The sequence below is a fragment of the Stenella coeruleoalba genome, assembly GCF_951394435.1.
Source record: "Stenella coeruleoalba genome assembly, chromosome: 11".
Classification (NCBI taxonomy): Eukaryota; Metazoa; Chordata; class Mammalia; order Artiodactyla; family Delphinidae; genus Stenella; species Stenella coeruleoalba.
In genome coordinates, this window is record NC_137157.1 from 3,658,653 (window position 1) to 3,674,241 (window position 15,589).

General features: G+C 62.9%; 1 protein-coding gene across 1 annotated transcript in view; it reads left to right on the forward strand.

Annotated features, from left to right (window-relative positions):
* CELSR1 (cadherin EGF LAG seven-pass G-type receptor 1) overlaps positions 1 to 15,589 on the forward strand; it is a 152,063-nt gene that overhangs the window by 133,039 nt on the left and 3,435 nt on the right. The window contains exons 24-34 of the mRNA XM_079937142.1: positions 1,168 to 1,368; positions 6,150 to 6,324; positions 9,890 to 10,002; positions 10,391 to 10,470; positions 11,871 to 11,997; positions 12,711 to 12,836; positions 13,203 to 13,297; positions 13,568 to 13,671; positions 13,934 to 14,083; positions 14,478 to 14,708; positions 14,955 to 15,222. Coding sequence (XP_079793268.1) covers positions 1,168 to 1,368; positions 6,150 to 6,324; positions 9,890 to 10,002; positions 10,391 to 10,470; positions 11,871 to 11,997; positions 12,711 to 12,836; positions 13,203 to 13,297; positions 13,568 to 13,671; positions 13,934 to 14,083; positions 14,478 to 14,708; positions 14,955 to 15,222 — 1,670 coding nt within the window. The remainder of the gene's footprint in view (positions 1 to 1,167; positions 1,369 to 6,149; positions 6,325 to 9,889; positions 10,003 to 10,390; positions 10,471 to 11,870; positions 11,998 to 12,710; positions 12,837 to 13,202; positions 13,298 to 13,567; positions 13,672 to 13,933; positions 14,084 to 14,477; positions 14,709 to 14,954; positions 15,223 to 15,589) is intronic.

A 15,589-nucleotide genomic window follows, 5' to 3' on the forward strand; every position in this document is an offset into this window, starting at 1 on the left:
TGATGTCAGGAGCCACACCGAGGCCTGGGAGACCCTCACCCTGTTTTCAGGCTGGGATGTGTCCCGGGCGGCCACACCATCATCTCTCCCAGGACTTCCCGGTATGCAGTGGCCCAAGTTTCTGTCACATTCTTGGGAGGGTGAGTCAGCCACTAGTTGCTGCTGCTGGGTGTTAGGGTGACAAGAGCAGAGAGTGTTCTGGGAGCCCAAGACAGAAAGCGCCCATGGGCAGGGGCTCCAGGTCCCAGCCTGAAGGGGGTTAATTATTAGTGCTCTTTGTCAGTGGAGGGGCGGATTTGGGGGTCCTCTCATGGCCAGGAAGCTGGGCAGCACCAGGAGGGGACTCGCGGGCAAAGGAAGCAGAAGTTCAGGTAGAAGAAATTAAACCAGAGCAGGAATCAGGGCTCCCACGCCCCAGGGGCCTCAAAACCAGAGGCCAGTAAATAGCGCCCCAGCCTCGGGGAGTAAGTGCGGCTGCAGCCCCCAGCCTCTCTGAGATCCCTGAGCACTCAGTCCCCCCACCCATCCCACTCAGGCCTGGCTCCCCGAGTTCCCCGGGCAGCCCCGGCTCACAGCTCTGTGCAAGTTCAGAACGGTGCTTTCTGGAAGTTACCGGAGAACCGGAGCTGCCTGCTCCCCAAATGCCGAACCTCCGTCGGGTGCCAGGTCCCGGGCGAGTGTCCTATTTTGCAAAAAAAAGCACAGGAGACAACTGTGGTTTCCTGCAGCTGTGGCATCTCTGCCTTTTGTGTGAGCTGAGGCTCTGTTTGAAGGTCTCTCAGCTCAGAATTTGGGTGGACAGGCCCCACACCTGCCGGACAGCAGGAGTTAGGCGTGAGGTTTTTTGTTTTCCAGGGTTTTTTTCTTGTGGCAAAGTACACGTAACAGAAAAGTCACCGTCTCAGCCGTGTTTCAGTGTGCAGGTCAGGGGCATCGTGTGCGTCCACGGTGTTTGCAGCCGTCACCGCCGACCTCCCCAGAACTTTGTCGCCCGAAACCGTTCATTTGGTTTTTGCTCGCGGTGTTTGCTCCCCCCTGAGAGCCACGTTGCAGTCACGCTGGTTCCTGCCCGCAGTGATAATACGTGAATGTGTCTTGATTGTGCAAAAGCTCCATCCGAGCCGTGGCCCTTACGTGTTCTCCCGCCTCTAACCAACCCGCCCGCAGCACGGAGAGGTCCTGCCCCTGAAGATCGTCACCTACGCCGCCGTGTCCTTGTCGCTGGCCGCCCTGCTGGCGGCCTTCGTGCTCCTGGCGCTGGTGCAGACGCTCCGCTCCAACCTGCACGGCATCCACAAGAACCTCATCGGGGCGCTCTTCTTCTCCCAGCTGGTCTTCGTCATCGGGATCGCCCAGACAGAAAACCCGGTGAGGCCCCGGCCCCTCCCCTCCCTCCACGGCCGCCCGTGGGGCCCCGTGGGAGCGCACGCTGTCCGACCTTCCACCGAGGCCAGAGGAGTCGTCTGGGCGGAGTGTCTGTTGCTGGTTCCGTCCAGCGGGTGGGAAGTTGGGAACCCAGGCCGAGCCTGTGGGCTCACTGCTTTGTGCCTGGTGGGACTCTCCCTCCAAGGGCATCCTCGGGAGCCGGGGGCTCCGTACGCCTCAACTCTTACTTTCCTGGCCCAGGCGCTAGTGATTTCATCAGAAATTACATTTGTGAAACCCAAGAGTCCTGGGAGCTGTCACTTGAGCCTGGAGCTGCCCCTGTCGCGCAGCGTCTCCCAGGCCTGCCCTTGCTGGGGAGTCATGGCCACGTCTTCTGTGAAAGCCCAGGTGTTTCCCCAGAGGGGGAGAGAGAAGTCTAGGACAGGCCCAGAACTCAGGGACGTGTTGGTGGCGGCGGGTCGGCAGGGTTGACGCGAGAAGGGAGCTCGAGACTCGTGGAGGAGAGGACGGGGTTACATACGGAGTGTCTTGCTCAAGCCATCCCAGGGCACGTGGGCTCCTGGGGTATCACGTGGGCTCATGGGGTGTTATATAGGCTTCTGGAAGTTATCGTTAGGTGATTAGATTATATAGCTGATACGATGACCTCACAGAAAAAATCCTAACCAATCTACAGACGCATTACAAGAAATAATTAGAGTTTAGCAAGGTGCATGGCTATCAGAGGAGATCGATGTATATCATCAGTTGTTCCTGCCCACCAGCCACCGTGTGTTTAAAATGTAACTTACGAAGGAGTGGCTGGAAACGACTGCAGCAGAGACCCCGGCAGAGGCTGGTAGTTTGGCTTTGAAGGAGGAGAGGATGAGGCCCTGGTTGAAGCCAGAGCGGGGGTGGGGCGGGGTTAGGGTTAAGCGGGAGGCGTCTGTAGGATGGGAGAGACCTGAGCCCGAGTGATTCCAGGGGGAGGAGGGAGAAGGGGTGGCTGGTGGCTGGGGCGAGGTCCCCGGGGGGGTGGGACAGGGATCGGCCCTGGAGGGGGAGACGGCGGCACGGCCAAGATCGCTGGGGAGAGAAAAGCAAGAGGAAGGAGGGAGGTTTGTGGCTTGGTCCCCGGCTGGTTGCAAGTGGTTTTTCAGTTTTACAAAAGGGGTTTTCAGACTACAAGGGTCACAGCACGGTGATGGGGGTGAGGGCAGCACAGGCTCTGTGCCCAAGGCTTTACATGCACCCTCTGGCTTGTTGAAACATCCCTGGGGCCCCGGGAGGTGGCAGCATCCCTGCTCACAGGTGAGGAACCCGGGGCCAGCAAGATTGAGTGACCTGGCCCAGGGCAGACACTTCACTGTGTGCGTGTGAGTTCATTGTTCATCGCTAGATGGTGACCCTGATGGCCCTGGGCAGATGTGAGGCCAGCTGACCACATCACATGTGCATATGTAGTGACTCCAGGAAGTTCCCAGGTTACTACTCCCACCTAATGCCGATCTCTCCACGGTGAGGGTTGTGCCCTTCCTTTCTCGGTGGACTGTTCCAGCTGCCGCATGCTGTTAACAGCTGACATTTCTTCATTCCTCACGCAGTGAGGACCATTGATCGTCACTGTATTAGATCTACCAAAGACCCAGACCCTAGAAGCGCTCTCATCTCTGCCCGCGGAGATACTCCAGACACAGACTCGGATGGTGGTACAGGGGTGTCAGGTGCCAGAATGGCCCCCTGGTGGCTGGTGGGGGAGCTGTGCCTGGCCAGAGAAGGGCTGAGCAGGACCGTCCATTCACCGTCCAGGGGGAGGGGCCAGGATCGGAAGGGGACAGGTCAGGGGTCTGGTCATCCAGAGCTTGACGGGCTGGCCGAGCAGCGCCATCTGTGTTTTGCAGGCAGCGTTGTTCCATGGGGAGCCGTGACCGGGTCTGCGTTTTAGGAAGAGGACCCTGGTGACAGGGAAGATGGGTCAGAAGGGCAGAGATCGGAGGTCAGAGAGGCAGCCAGGATGGCGTCTTCCTAGGTCTGGTGGGTGGAGCGAGGCCAGGACAGCGGCAGGAGGAGAAGGACAGGAGTCGGGACCAGGTGGGCGCGGAGGGAGGGGAAGGAGGGGGGCGTGAAGCTACGAGTCTCCAGGAGGGGGGCCGCCAGGAGAGGTGGAAGCAGACAAGAGTGGCAGGTCTGGGTGAGGCTGGACACACCCATCCCCTGCGGGCTGAGGCGAGTGCAGAGCTGAGCTGGGGAGGCCGCCCGCACGTGAAGAGGACGCGTGTCTGTGGGAATGGACAGCCGGAGAGGGACACGTGGAGTAGAGACCCGGATGGCATTTCTGGCTCGCCGGCCAGGGCCCCTTGCAGCCTGGAGCTCTCCTTCCTCGGTTAGTGCAGGCAGGAGGCCCCTCCGGAGGCTGGCGCTGGGGAGAGAGGCGGGGCATCCAGGCAGACAACCTTGAGAGGTTTGCGTGATGACCTTGGCGGCTCAGCAGCGTGGACACGGGGAGCCCCGGGCCTGGCCAGGGGGACGGACCGTGAGCGAGTGTCGGGCTCCCAGGGCAGGCGGGGCGCTGGAGAGGCTGGGCCGCCCCTCTGCACCCGCCGGGCTCAGCGCCCCTCCCCTGCCTGCATGTCCTGGGGGGTAGGGGCTGTGTGACTCAGTGCAGAACCCTTCAAGGTGCCTCTGAGTGGTCTGAACAGAGGGACGGAGAGCCGGTGACAGGCCACTCCTTGCAACTAAACGCCGCGTGACAAATCGCAGAGGCAGTCCCTCACTGGTTTCAAGCACTGACTCATCGGCCGCCTGCAAGGAGAGCTTTGCAGCCTCCATGCGCTGGTGAGCAGGAAGAGAGGGAGGAGGAATGCCGTGCACATAATTCTGGGGCTTTGGCACCGCGCCTGGGTTTGATGGGTGTTCTGTAAACTCACAGTCCCATCTCTGGGTGAGGTTTTTCATCTCCCAGATCACTGGCAGGTTGAAATGATTTATTGTGCCTTAGTGTTTGTTCTGTTTCTGGAAAAGGTGGTACCTTTGGTGCCGAAGTCCCTGCATGTACATTACATTTTAGAATGTCAATTTCTGACACTGTTTTTTTTTTTCCAAAGGTGGTTTTGTGGGTTTACTTTTCACATTATTTAAGGCAACACGCCAGCCTCCTCACCCTTCTTCCTTCTGCTGAGCCAACGGTGCTTTGCACAGGGGCGGCTGGGGCTTGGCGTGGGGTATCCCAGCCCCAGGCTCCCCCTCCGCGGCCAGGCTGACCGCTTTGCCCGTTGCTAAGTGCGGACCCCCGTTTCCTGTCCAGCATCTGAGGCAGAGGGCATGTCTGCTTGAGTTCCTGTTTTGTGCTGTATTGGGCAAATATTAATGCTAACATGGTTCCCTCCCGCATCTCCGGGGCTTTATTTCTGGAGAGAACTCGGCCCGTCAAGGTGGTCTTAGCCGCAGGTGGCACTTGTGTTCCCAGCAAGCCTGGGCTCTGGGGCGCTCCCGCGGGTGCGCTGCCCTGGGACTGAGCGGAGGCCTCTGCACGAGTCAGGCGGTGGCCCTCTGTCTCCTACGCTCCTGTCTGTTGGGGTGTGGGTGTCGGCTCAGGCACTGAGAGCCCGGGGAGGTCGGGCTGCCACGATAGCAGCCAGGATTGGACAGGATGTTTCAGGGTGTGGCCCCGCCGTGGGCGTGGCCAGGGGCTTTCTCCTCCCCCTCCCCATGTCCTCTCTCTCCTCCCCTGCCAGTCCAGCTTCCTGGGACCTGGAGGGGAGCCTGTCCGCATCTCCCAGCAGGTGGACCTTGGGAATCCTGGACGGGCAGCCAGCCCCTCTCAGGAGGACCCGGCGAGGCTGCTCTGGGCCAAGGTGGAGGTCTTGAAATTCCATCCCGGAGCACTTGGGACTGGATTTGCACTGACAGCCTCAGGCTGGAAGCCCAGGGTCCCACAGTGTCCCCAGCCCTCCACCACCGCCTTCCTCATGTTCTCGCACCACCTTCGGTGTCCAGGGACTCAGGGCTGGGTCACCAAGGCCCCCAGAGGCCGGGAAGCTGACCCTCAACTGCCCTGTGGAGGTTGACTTTCACTCCCTGGCACTCAGCCACTGGCCAGACACAGACCCACGGGGACAGAAACAGAACAAACGCTCTCATCCCTGTTTTCTTCCGCGGAAGGTAGAGGCTCCGTTAAATCAGCGCAGGTGCGATGACCTTGTTTTCATGAGGGCGAGGTCACGAGGCCCGAGGCTCCTCCCTCCCACTGGCCGCATCCGCTGGACCTAGGAGACCCGCACGAGGGCTGGGGTGGTGGGTGAAGGCCACGGTCATGGTCTGGGGCCACAGCCTGAGCAGCCTGCCTCCATGATATTCTTTTTCGAACTTTAAATGAAATGCCAACATTTAAAAATTTGGAGCCGTGACCTGAAAATACAAATTTCTAGTTTCTAATGGAAACAGTAGAGGCTCAGCCAACCTGTCGGCCCTGGGTTATGCTCACGCCTGGCGCCGATCCAGGTTGGGGGGTCCCCAGGGCCCCCAGGTGCCTCACTCCGTGTCCTGCGTTCCGCATCAGGAGCCTGAGACGCTTGGGACTGTTGACACTCAGCCGCTCCTGGGTGAATCGAATAGGGAAAAACAACTGACTCGATTTCCTTTTTCAGACCTGCGTGCCCTCACGTTTGCAAAGTGGCCCAACTGGGTGCGTCCCCCGCCCCTGTCTCCGTGCCATCCGGCCCTCGGTCCGTGGTGCAGGGCCCGCGGGCCGGCGGGCTTCGCTGAGCGGCTGCCTCTCCCCGCAGTTCCTGTGCACGGTGATCGCCATTCTCCTGCACTACGTGTACATGAGCACCTTCGCCTGGACCTTCGTGGAGAGCCTGCACATCCACCGCATGCTGACCGAGGTGCGCAACATCGACGCTGGGCCCATGAGGTTCTACTACGTCGTGGGCTGGGGCATCCCAGCCATCGTCACAGGTGAGGATGCGCAGAGCAGCCCCGCCAGGGGGCCCGGGCTGGGGACCGACCACCACTCGGGGGACCCGCGTGGCACTGCTGATGCAGGAAGCCACGTCAGATAAACCAGCGCCCCTGGGTGCAGGTGGCGGAGCTCTCTGGCCTCCTCCTGGGCACTCGGCAGAGGAGGGGCACCTGCACCCACATCTGCTCCCACGAGTGTCATCATCAGTGAGGGATGCGTCTCCCGTCAGTGTGAGCTCCTTGAGACCTGGTTCCAGGCCTGTTCAGGGTTCGCCTGTGGCATCTAACAGACAAACGCTCCCTTGTCTGCCCGCTTTGTGGATAGATGGGTGAATGATGGGTGGATGGATGGTGGATGGGTAGGTGGTGGATGGATGGATGGAGAGATGGGTGGGTGGACAGGTGGGTAGGTAGGTAGCTGGGTGGGTGGAGGGATCGATGGATGGATGGTAGATGGACGAACGGACGGATGGTGGATGGGCGGGTAGCTGGGTGGGTGGAGGGATCGATGGATGGATGGTAGATGGACGAACGGACGGATGGTGGATGGGCGGGTAGCTGGGTGGGTGGAGGGATCGATGGATGGATGGTAGATGGACGAACGGACGGATGGTGGATGGGCGGGTAGCTGGGTGGGTGGAGGGATCGATGGACGGATGGTAGATGGACGAACGGACGGATGGTGGATGGGCGGGTAGCTGGGTGGGTGGGTAGGTAGCTGGTTGGATGGAGGGATAGATGGATGGTAGATGGACGAACGGACGGATGGTGGATGGGCGGGTAGCTGGGTGGGTGGATGGATCGATGGATGGATGGTAGATGGACGAACGGACGGATGGTGGATGGGCGGGTAGCTGGGTGGGTGGAGGGGTCGATGGACGGATGGTAGATGGACGAACGGACGGATGGTGGATGGGCGGGTAGCTGGGTGGGTGGAGGGGTCGATGGATGGATGGTAGATGGACGAACGGACGGGTGGTGGATGGGCGGGTAGCTGGGTGGGTGGAGGGGTCGATGGATGATGGATGGTAGATGGACGAACGGACGGGTGGTGGATGGGCGGGTAGCTGGGTGGGTGGAGGGGTCGATGGATGAAAGAATGAGTTCATGAACGAACAGACAGCAGCACTTCTCAGCACACTTCACTAAATATGAGGTGGTCAGATTTGCTTCCTATGGGGAAGGATCCCCTCTTGCGTTCACAAAGGGAGAGCAGCACCCTCTCTCCTCAGCAGTCCCTGGGTTCCAGGGATCCAGACACGAAGTCCGAGGCCAGAGGCAGTGGGAGAAGGGGCAGATGCCGCCCCAGGGCTCTGCCCAGCAGCCACCCTGGTTTCCACGGTAGCATCACCAACTGGTATCCTGAGGCCACTCTGCTCCCACCCAGACAGTCTGCGCACCGGGCTGTCCCATTGTGACTCCTCTCCCTGGGCTCCAAGGGACCCTGAATGACCGTTGTCGCCTCCATCCAGGGCTGCTGGGGGGGGGGGAGTGGGAGCCGCCCTCACCGGCAGCCACCTCCTCTTGACCCAAAGACTGAACACAGCAGACACACTACGTCGCGTGTTTCCATGCTGTTCCTGGTCAGCTTGTGAGAAAGGTGCTAATTCAGTTGGTTCCTGAGCCCCAAAGACCAGGAAGAATGAGGGCTGGGAGCAGCTGGTTTCGGGGGTCCCCCCAGTGCCCATCTACTAACCCCCTGAAGCAAGGAGTGCCCATCTACTAACCCCCTGAAGCAAGGACCTGGTCGTGCTTGGACACTCAGGGCACTCATCTTTAATTTCATCTTCAGTCTGCCCAGAGCCTCTATTGTTATTTGGGGTTTTTTTTAAATTAGCAAGTTAATCTCAGAAACCAGAACATCGGATTTTATTTACATCAAATTCTATGAAGAGAAACGAGGAAGTCAGGTCAGGATCATTTGCCAATTTGCTTATTTTACAAAAGGAAAAGTTAAAGTTTGCTGTGTGCTTGTCTGTGCCCCAGTAAACTCAGAGTGTGGTTCCTGGTCTGTACTGTACCCTGTTCCATCTCCACCTGTGTGGTCACCTCAGGCAGCCCCTCCCGACGCGGCTGGATGGAGCAGAGCGTCTCCATGGGACCCTGCATGGGGACAGCCCTTGTCTCAGATGTGGGGCCTGACCCAGCCGGGCCTTTGGGATCCGGGGGGCGCGGGGGATGGGGGCCTGAGGCCACCTCCCCATGTGCTTTCCTTAACCCCCACCAAGTCTCAGTTGCCCAAGAACGTGGGAGCATTCGCACACTCCTTCATTCGTTCATTCAGGGCCAGCCTCTTCTGTGCGGGGCTCCGTTCTAGGCCCGGGATCAGAGCAGTGAGTGAGAACGGCAAAGCCTGTGTCTTCCGGGAGTCGTCCGTCCAGGGAAGACGGGCATTAAGTGATGGTGAATGTGACTCTAGGCTCATCCACAGACCCTGCACTGAGGGGTGGGCTCAGAGCCAGGGGACGGGGGAGGATGAGACCTGCTCTCATCTGGGGGTGGGGTGGGGGGCAGGCCAGGAAGGCTTCCTGGAGGAAGCACTCTTTACACTGGAGGGCTCGCAGGAACCAGGCTGCTGTGCTGGGGGGTGTGCCTTCAGGGCTCCGCATGTGCAAGACCTGAGTGGAGGAAGGCTGGTTGGGGACTGACCTGAGGCTGGGCTGGGGCGGAGTGGGGGGTGCCACGTGGTCTGGAGTGTGGCCGTGGCCACGCCACAAAGGGCCTAGAAGGCTGCGGAAATACCCGTGTCCGTCTCCTGAGGGCAGTGGGAAGCCATTGCAGGGTTTTGAGCAGTCGGTGGGGAGACTTGACCCTTTAGGGCTTAAGCAAGGGAGTGTGGCCTGTGGAACAGTCCAGGCCAGGTCCGGGGAGGCCACGGCGCGGAGTGGGCTGCTTCTTTGTCCTAAGCAAGGTCTGCGTTGGAGAAGCCACTCCAGGCTTCACCTTGACGGTTCTGTAAGGGCAAGTCCTGCTCTAGCTTGTGACATGGTTAGAAACCATGGCTGTGGCTTAGATAACATAGGAAACTCCTCATTTGCCTAGCACCTTGGAGTGGTGAGCCCTTCCTGGGGTGTGTGCATGTGCGTATGTGTGTGTGTGTGGCGTGTGTGCTCTGTGCACGCACATGAGCGTGGCATGTGTGGCATGTGCCTGCCCTCAGGTCCTTGCACCTGTGGTCCATGGCCACGTCCTGGCTTCCATGTGGCCCAGCAATCAGGGCATCCCCATCGTGCTTCGTGGCTGGTCCTGGCAGGTCCCATCACCTCCGTCTTCTGTCTCTCTCCCACCTCCGTCAGCAGCCCTGGCCCAGGTGGGCTCCCCACCTCTGGGGTGAATCCGCGAGCAGGTCTGGCCATGGTGGGCCTGTGACCGGCACTGAGAGGGCCTTTGCTGGGAGGGGACCTGGGCCTTTGTCATTTCCCGGCTGTTTATCTCGGGTTCCCCGCCCTTCCCTCTGAGCGCCATGCCGGGGGCCCCGGGTCCTGCCTGGGGTCTGGGAACACCCTGTTGTGGCCACCCCCCCATCGGGGTGGCCCTCACTCTTCTCCTCCCTGTTGTCCAGGACTTGCGGTGGGCCTGGACCCCCAGGGCTACGGAAACCCGGACTTCTGCTGGCTGTCCCTTCGTGACACCCTGATCTGGAGCTTTGCGGGGCCCATCGGAACCGTGATAGTCGTGAGTGCCGGGGGCTTCTCAGAACCCCTGATTATCAGGGTCGTGGGAGGCCGGGTGCCCCTTGCGTACGCTGGCTTGAAGGGTGTTTGGGGCCGATGGGTTACCAGCTCCGCTGAGCATCTGGGCGGACGGGAAGGGCTGACCTCACGGTGATAAAGCCTTGTCCTCAGACCCGTGGGTGCTGGGATCTGGTCCAGGTCCGCGTCCACTGTGACGCTGGTCAGCATCCAGCTCCCGCGGGCTCCTGGGCTCTGAGGCCTCGTCCCAGAGGCACCTCCCGAGATGTGGGCTGAAGACCCTCAGAAGCCTTTGGCTTTTGAAGGTCTCTAGTGACAGTACAATGGAGCGGCCACTGGACTTCGGGTTTCTCTGTTTGGTTTGTTTTCAGGTCAACACAGTCATTTTTGTCCTGTCTGCAAAGGTCTCCTGCCAAAGGAAGCGCCATTATTATGAGAGAAAACGGGTCGTGTAAGTTGTTGCCTAACCCGGCCAGTGGGTGGGACCTGACGTGGGGCCAGCCCCACCCAACACCCCTGCCTGTCCCCATGAAAGTGCCCGTCACCGGGCCGGTCAGCTGCTGGTTTTCCGGGCCGGTCCAGGGCGTCATGGCAGCCACGTCAGTGGGGAATCGACAGGCCGCAGTGGGGAGAGGCCAGCCGTGTCTGGACGTGTCTGGGCTGTGCCGAGCGGAGTCTGGATCTCTCGAGGGAGAGCTGGACATCGTGGAGAAAAGCGAGAGAGGCTGACCACAGGGGGACTGGGGCAGGTGGCCGGCCGGGGTGGCAGCCTGGACCAGGGAGGGAGAGATGTTTAGGATGTAGGACCCACGGGGTTTGTGGTGGAGTCACTGAGGGGAGAGGGGGTAGCAGTGACTGACGCCTGGGTGTCCTCGCCTGGACCGGCAGGAGGAGGGGGATGGTGACAGCCGGGTGGGGGGAGGTGCCAGGGCGCCTGGACACTCCCTGGAGTCAGACAGGGTGGGGGTGGGGGGATGGAACTTTCTGGGTTGGTGGTGACAGTGATGCCGACACCACAGGAGTGGAGGAGCTCGCCCAGGGACAGGGTGCAGCACAGGAGGATGGGGCCCAGCAGAGAGGGGGCCTCCCATGTTTTCAGGTTGGGAGAGAGCAGGGGACCCACAGAAAAGCCTTGCGGGAGGCAGGCAGGGCAGCTTCGGGAGAGCTCAGCATGAGTCCAAGAGCCACGAGAGGGTCAGGGGAGGGGAGGACAAGGGTGTCCACCGGGCCGGGTGGCCCGAGCTGGGGGGCCAGGGAAGGGAGGATGTGTGAGGAGGGGCTGAGGGGCCGCAGAAGGTGCCGGTCCACCCGGCCCACGGGAGAGCAGAGTCTGAAAGGGCCACGGAGGAGCAGAGACCGCGGGCAGGGGATGCGGAGTCGGGGTCCAGCCTGCTCCACCGTCGTCCGCTTCCTCCCCGCCCCAGACCTACCTTTCCCAGCCCTTGCCTCACGTTAGCACACGCAGTTCCCTCCAGCACCCCACGACCCCACCAGGGATGCATGTCACCGTCCGTTCCCCTTCGGCTGGGGAGACCGAGGCAGAGAGCAGGAAGCCCTTGCTAGGAGCCTGCACGGCGGGCCTGACACCTTCTCGCCACGCACCTCCTCCAGGTCCACGTACCTTCCGGGCCGTGCACCAGGCTTCCCGGAGTCGCTGTGGGTGCAGCCCGTGTACCAGCCTTGGCTCCTAGTTTCCTATTTACCTGTTTGCTTTTTAACTGCTCACCACTAAGCTGTCTTTTCCCCTGTGTGAGCCAGGGGCTGCCTCATGGTAGATGCTTCGAAAGGGTGTGGGAAGGAAAGAGGGTGGGGGATGGACGCTGCAGCCGCGCCCCTGTCCCGCCCCCGCAGTTCCCTGGTGAGGACGGCCTTCTTCCTGCTGCTGCTCATCAGCGCCACCTGGCTTCTGGGGCTGCTGGCCGTGAACAGCGACGCGCTCACCTTCCGCTACCTCTTTGCCGTCTTCAGCTGCTTACAGGTGGGTGGCTGTCAGAACGATCTGGCGGGGCCCAGGGGTCACCTGTCTGAAATGCCCCAACCCCGAGTGGCCCCGTGAGGGTCCCCGGGGAGATCCTTGACCTGGCGTCCGGGCTGTGTTCTCGCTCTCTGGACACACGGGGCTGCACCGTGGCTGTCCTTCCGGTGTCGGCGCAGTTTGTTAGGGGTATGGTGAAGCCTCGTGGTCCTGCCACCGAAAAAAAGGCGCCTGTTGCTCCAAAGGCAGCTCTGCCCCGAGCCCTCCCAGGGACCCCATTCCATGGCCTCCTGTGCGTCTGTCAGGACGCAGTCCTCTGCTCACCCCCTCCCCGGCCAGCATAAATCCCACTGTGTCCCCAGGAGGATGCTGGCCACTTACTGTCCACACCGTGGACCCTGATTAATGATGCAACATTGGGGACCCAGATGGCCCGGGGGCTGGGGCCTGGGAAGGGGTCCTCCAGGCACCGGGCGTGCGGGCTGCCCTGACCAGGCCCCCGACCTGGAGAAATTGGAAGCCCCCGGGGCAGGGAGGCCGGGCGTGGGCCATGGTGGGCGTCTGCGGCCGCGGCGGCCCTGGGCACCGTCGGCTCCACGTGGCTGAGCTATGCTCCGTGCATCCTCCGGGCAGGCAGGTGGGCGGTGAGGCAGCGGGAGGGCCCTGGCTTCTCTACAGGGGCCAAGCCCGGCGCTGACCTGCCCCCTCCTCTGCAGGGCCTCGCCGTCCTCTTGCTCCACTGCGTGTTCAACAGAGAGGTCCGGAAACACCTGAAGGGTGTGCTCGCCGGGAAGAAGCCGTACCCCGACGACTCAGCCACCACGAGGGCCACCCTGCTGACGGTAGGAGGCTCCCAGGGACGCCAGGGCCTGGACCAGCATCAGACACAGCCCCTTGGTCTTGCGTCCCCCACAAAAGGGGGCATCACAGATCTGTCCCCGGAGTGTGGCATCCAGCCTTCCCTGCAGCCCCGGGAGCGAGCCGAGTCGACGGGGTGGGGTCTGTCCAGCTCACAGCCTCTTCCCCCGCCATGGCCGGCGGGGATCCTGTCTAGAAGCAGGGCCGGTGGGAGCTGCCACCGGGCCGCTGTGCCCTGTTCCCGGCAGGGGCACGGTCAGGGTGCTGCACGGGGGCTTGTGGTGGGGACCGAGCCACCCTCTGCGCCCTGGTGGCCTCTGCTCAGCCGGTAACCAGCCCCCTCCCCCCAGCGCTCCCTCAACTGCAACAACACGTACGGCGAGGAGCCCGACGTGTTCCGCACGGCCCTGGGCGAGTCCACCGCCTCGCTGGACAGCACCATCAGGTCAGGCCGGGCCGGCGCCCCTGCTGTGGCCGTGGGGGGGAAGCTCTCCGAGCAAACGTGGGCTTTGCCGCCTCCGCCCCGAGCTATGTGCCCTGCTGTTTGAGCCCACGTGTGTTTATCCGTGTGCTCCGGCAGTCTCGTGGCAGAGAACCTTCCAGAGCCCAGTCTGGCTGCCCTGGCACACGCAGAAGGCGCTGGGTGATGGCGGGGGGCCGGTCATGCATCCCCCAGAGCAACAATGCTGAGCCCACCCACCTCTACTCTCTCCAGGGACAAAGGGGGCCAGAAGCTCAGCGTGTCCTCTGGGCCGGCGCGGGGCGGCCACGGGGAGCCAGACGCGTCCTTTGTACCCAGGAGCACCAAGAAGCCCCATGGTACGTGTCCCCTGGGGCGCGGTCTCCCGTCAGCCTGCGCGTCTCCCTCCCGGGGGTCACGGCGAGAGCTTCCGGCTGGCTCTCGGCTGCCCCGTGGGCCCCTCGGTCACCGGAGAACGTACAGCCTTGAAGAGGTGGCCACCGCACACTGGGAGGGTCAGCGGGCACCCAGTGCCCTCCCGTGCCCGGGCCCAGGTGGCTCCAGTCTGCAGGAAGCACCCCGCCCCCCGCCTGAGCCCTGTCCCTCCCGCCTGCCCCGCAGGCCACGACTCGGACTCGGACAGCGAGCTGTCCCTGGATGAGCAGAGCAGCTCTTACGCTTCCTCACGCTCCTCCGACAGCGAGGACGACGGGGTCGCGGCTGAGGACAGATGGGACCCGGCCCAGGGCCCCGTGCACAGCACCCCCAAAGGTGAGTGAGCCCGCTGGCTGCAGAGCGGCCCTCAGCCGTGGCCGCCTGCCCCTGGGACGGGGCTGCGGCGGCAGGAAGGACAGCCCCCAGCTCACCGTCCGCAGAGCACGGGTGACGTCTCGGGGGTCTCTGTGGGACCCTCACGGCCAGGACTCCGCAAAGCTAACCGCACTACTGCAGGGAGCACAACGCTCCCGGGTGTGGGGATGTGGGGGCGCTTGAGGCTGGGATCCCACCCCAGGACCTTCCCTCTCAGCCTCGGTGTCCCCCCCGGATGGCGCGGCCCTGCCAGGCCTGCGGGTCGGGGACCGTGGGTCAGCGCCGCTCGGGACACGCTCCCGCCGAGCCGAGCAGGCAGCCGCCCTGCATGTTGAGGGTCCATCTTGTGCCTCAGTGGACTCTGTGGCCAACCACGTCCCAGCCGGCTGGCCTGATGAGAGCCTGGCCGGGAGCGACAGTGAGGGGCCGGGCGAGCAGCCCCGCCTGAAGGTGGAGACCAAGGTCAGCGTGGAGCTGCACCTGGACGAGCAGGGCAACCACTGCAGCGAGCGCATCCCGGCCCGGGAGAGTGGGGGCCCCAGGCCCGCGGCCGCACCGCCCAGCCAGCTCCCCGAGCAGAGAAAAGGTGCCGAGGGCCCACTGTCCCTGGAGCTGGTCCTGGGGGAGGCAGGCCCAGGCACGGGGTTCGGGGGTGGGGTCCGTGGGGCACGGGGGTGGTGCCCGGCGGGGCAGGGGTGAGACCCGAGGCGGAGAGGAGTGGCCGAGAGCTCAGCTCTGCATGACAGTCCCTCCCCGAGCCCACTGCATCCAGCAGAGGCAGCCTGATCGTGACCTTCTCGATCCCCCCGACCCCCCCGACCCCCCCGCCCAGGCATCTTGAAAAACAAAGTCACCTACCCGCCGCCACTGACGGAGAAGATGCTGAAGTCGCGGCTGCGAGAGAAGTTGGCCGAGCGTGAGCAGAGCCCCGTGTCCTCGCGGCCGTCCTCCCTGGCCTCCAGCGACGGCGTCCGCGCCCCCGACGGCGCCATCCCCGCCAAGACGCTGCACCGGGAGCCAGGGCGCGAGCACCTCAACGGGGTGGCCATGAATGTGCGGGCCGGGAGCGCCCAGGCCCACGGCTCCGGCTCCGGCTCCGAGTGAGTAGCCTGGGCCGTGGCGGGAGGGACGGCGGGGGTGGCCCCCAGCCAACCTCCCCGTGGTCCCCCGTCTGGAGGACAGGCCCCGAGCACAGAGGCGTGCCCAGGCAGAGGCCCGGGGGCTGCGGTGGGCTTCCACCTGGGAGAGGGCCCCTGCTTGGGATCAGGAGGCTGGAGGTGCAGCAGACGGCTGTCAAGGCCCTGTGTCCCGTCCAGCCCTGAAGCTCTAGGACTTGAGACCATGTGGGACCAAATGTTTTATGAGCAGTTTCCTTGGCCCAGGGTCATTACTGCCCCATTTTGTGGTTAAGGAGACTGAGGCTGGGGCGGGGTAGGGGTGGGGGCGCCTGGCCGCAGAGTCGCGGAG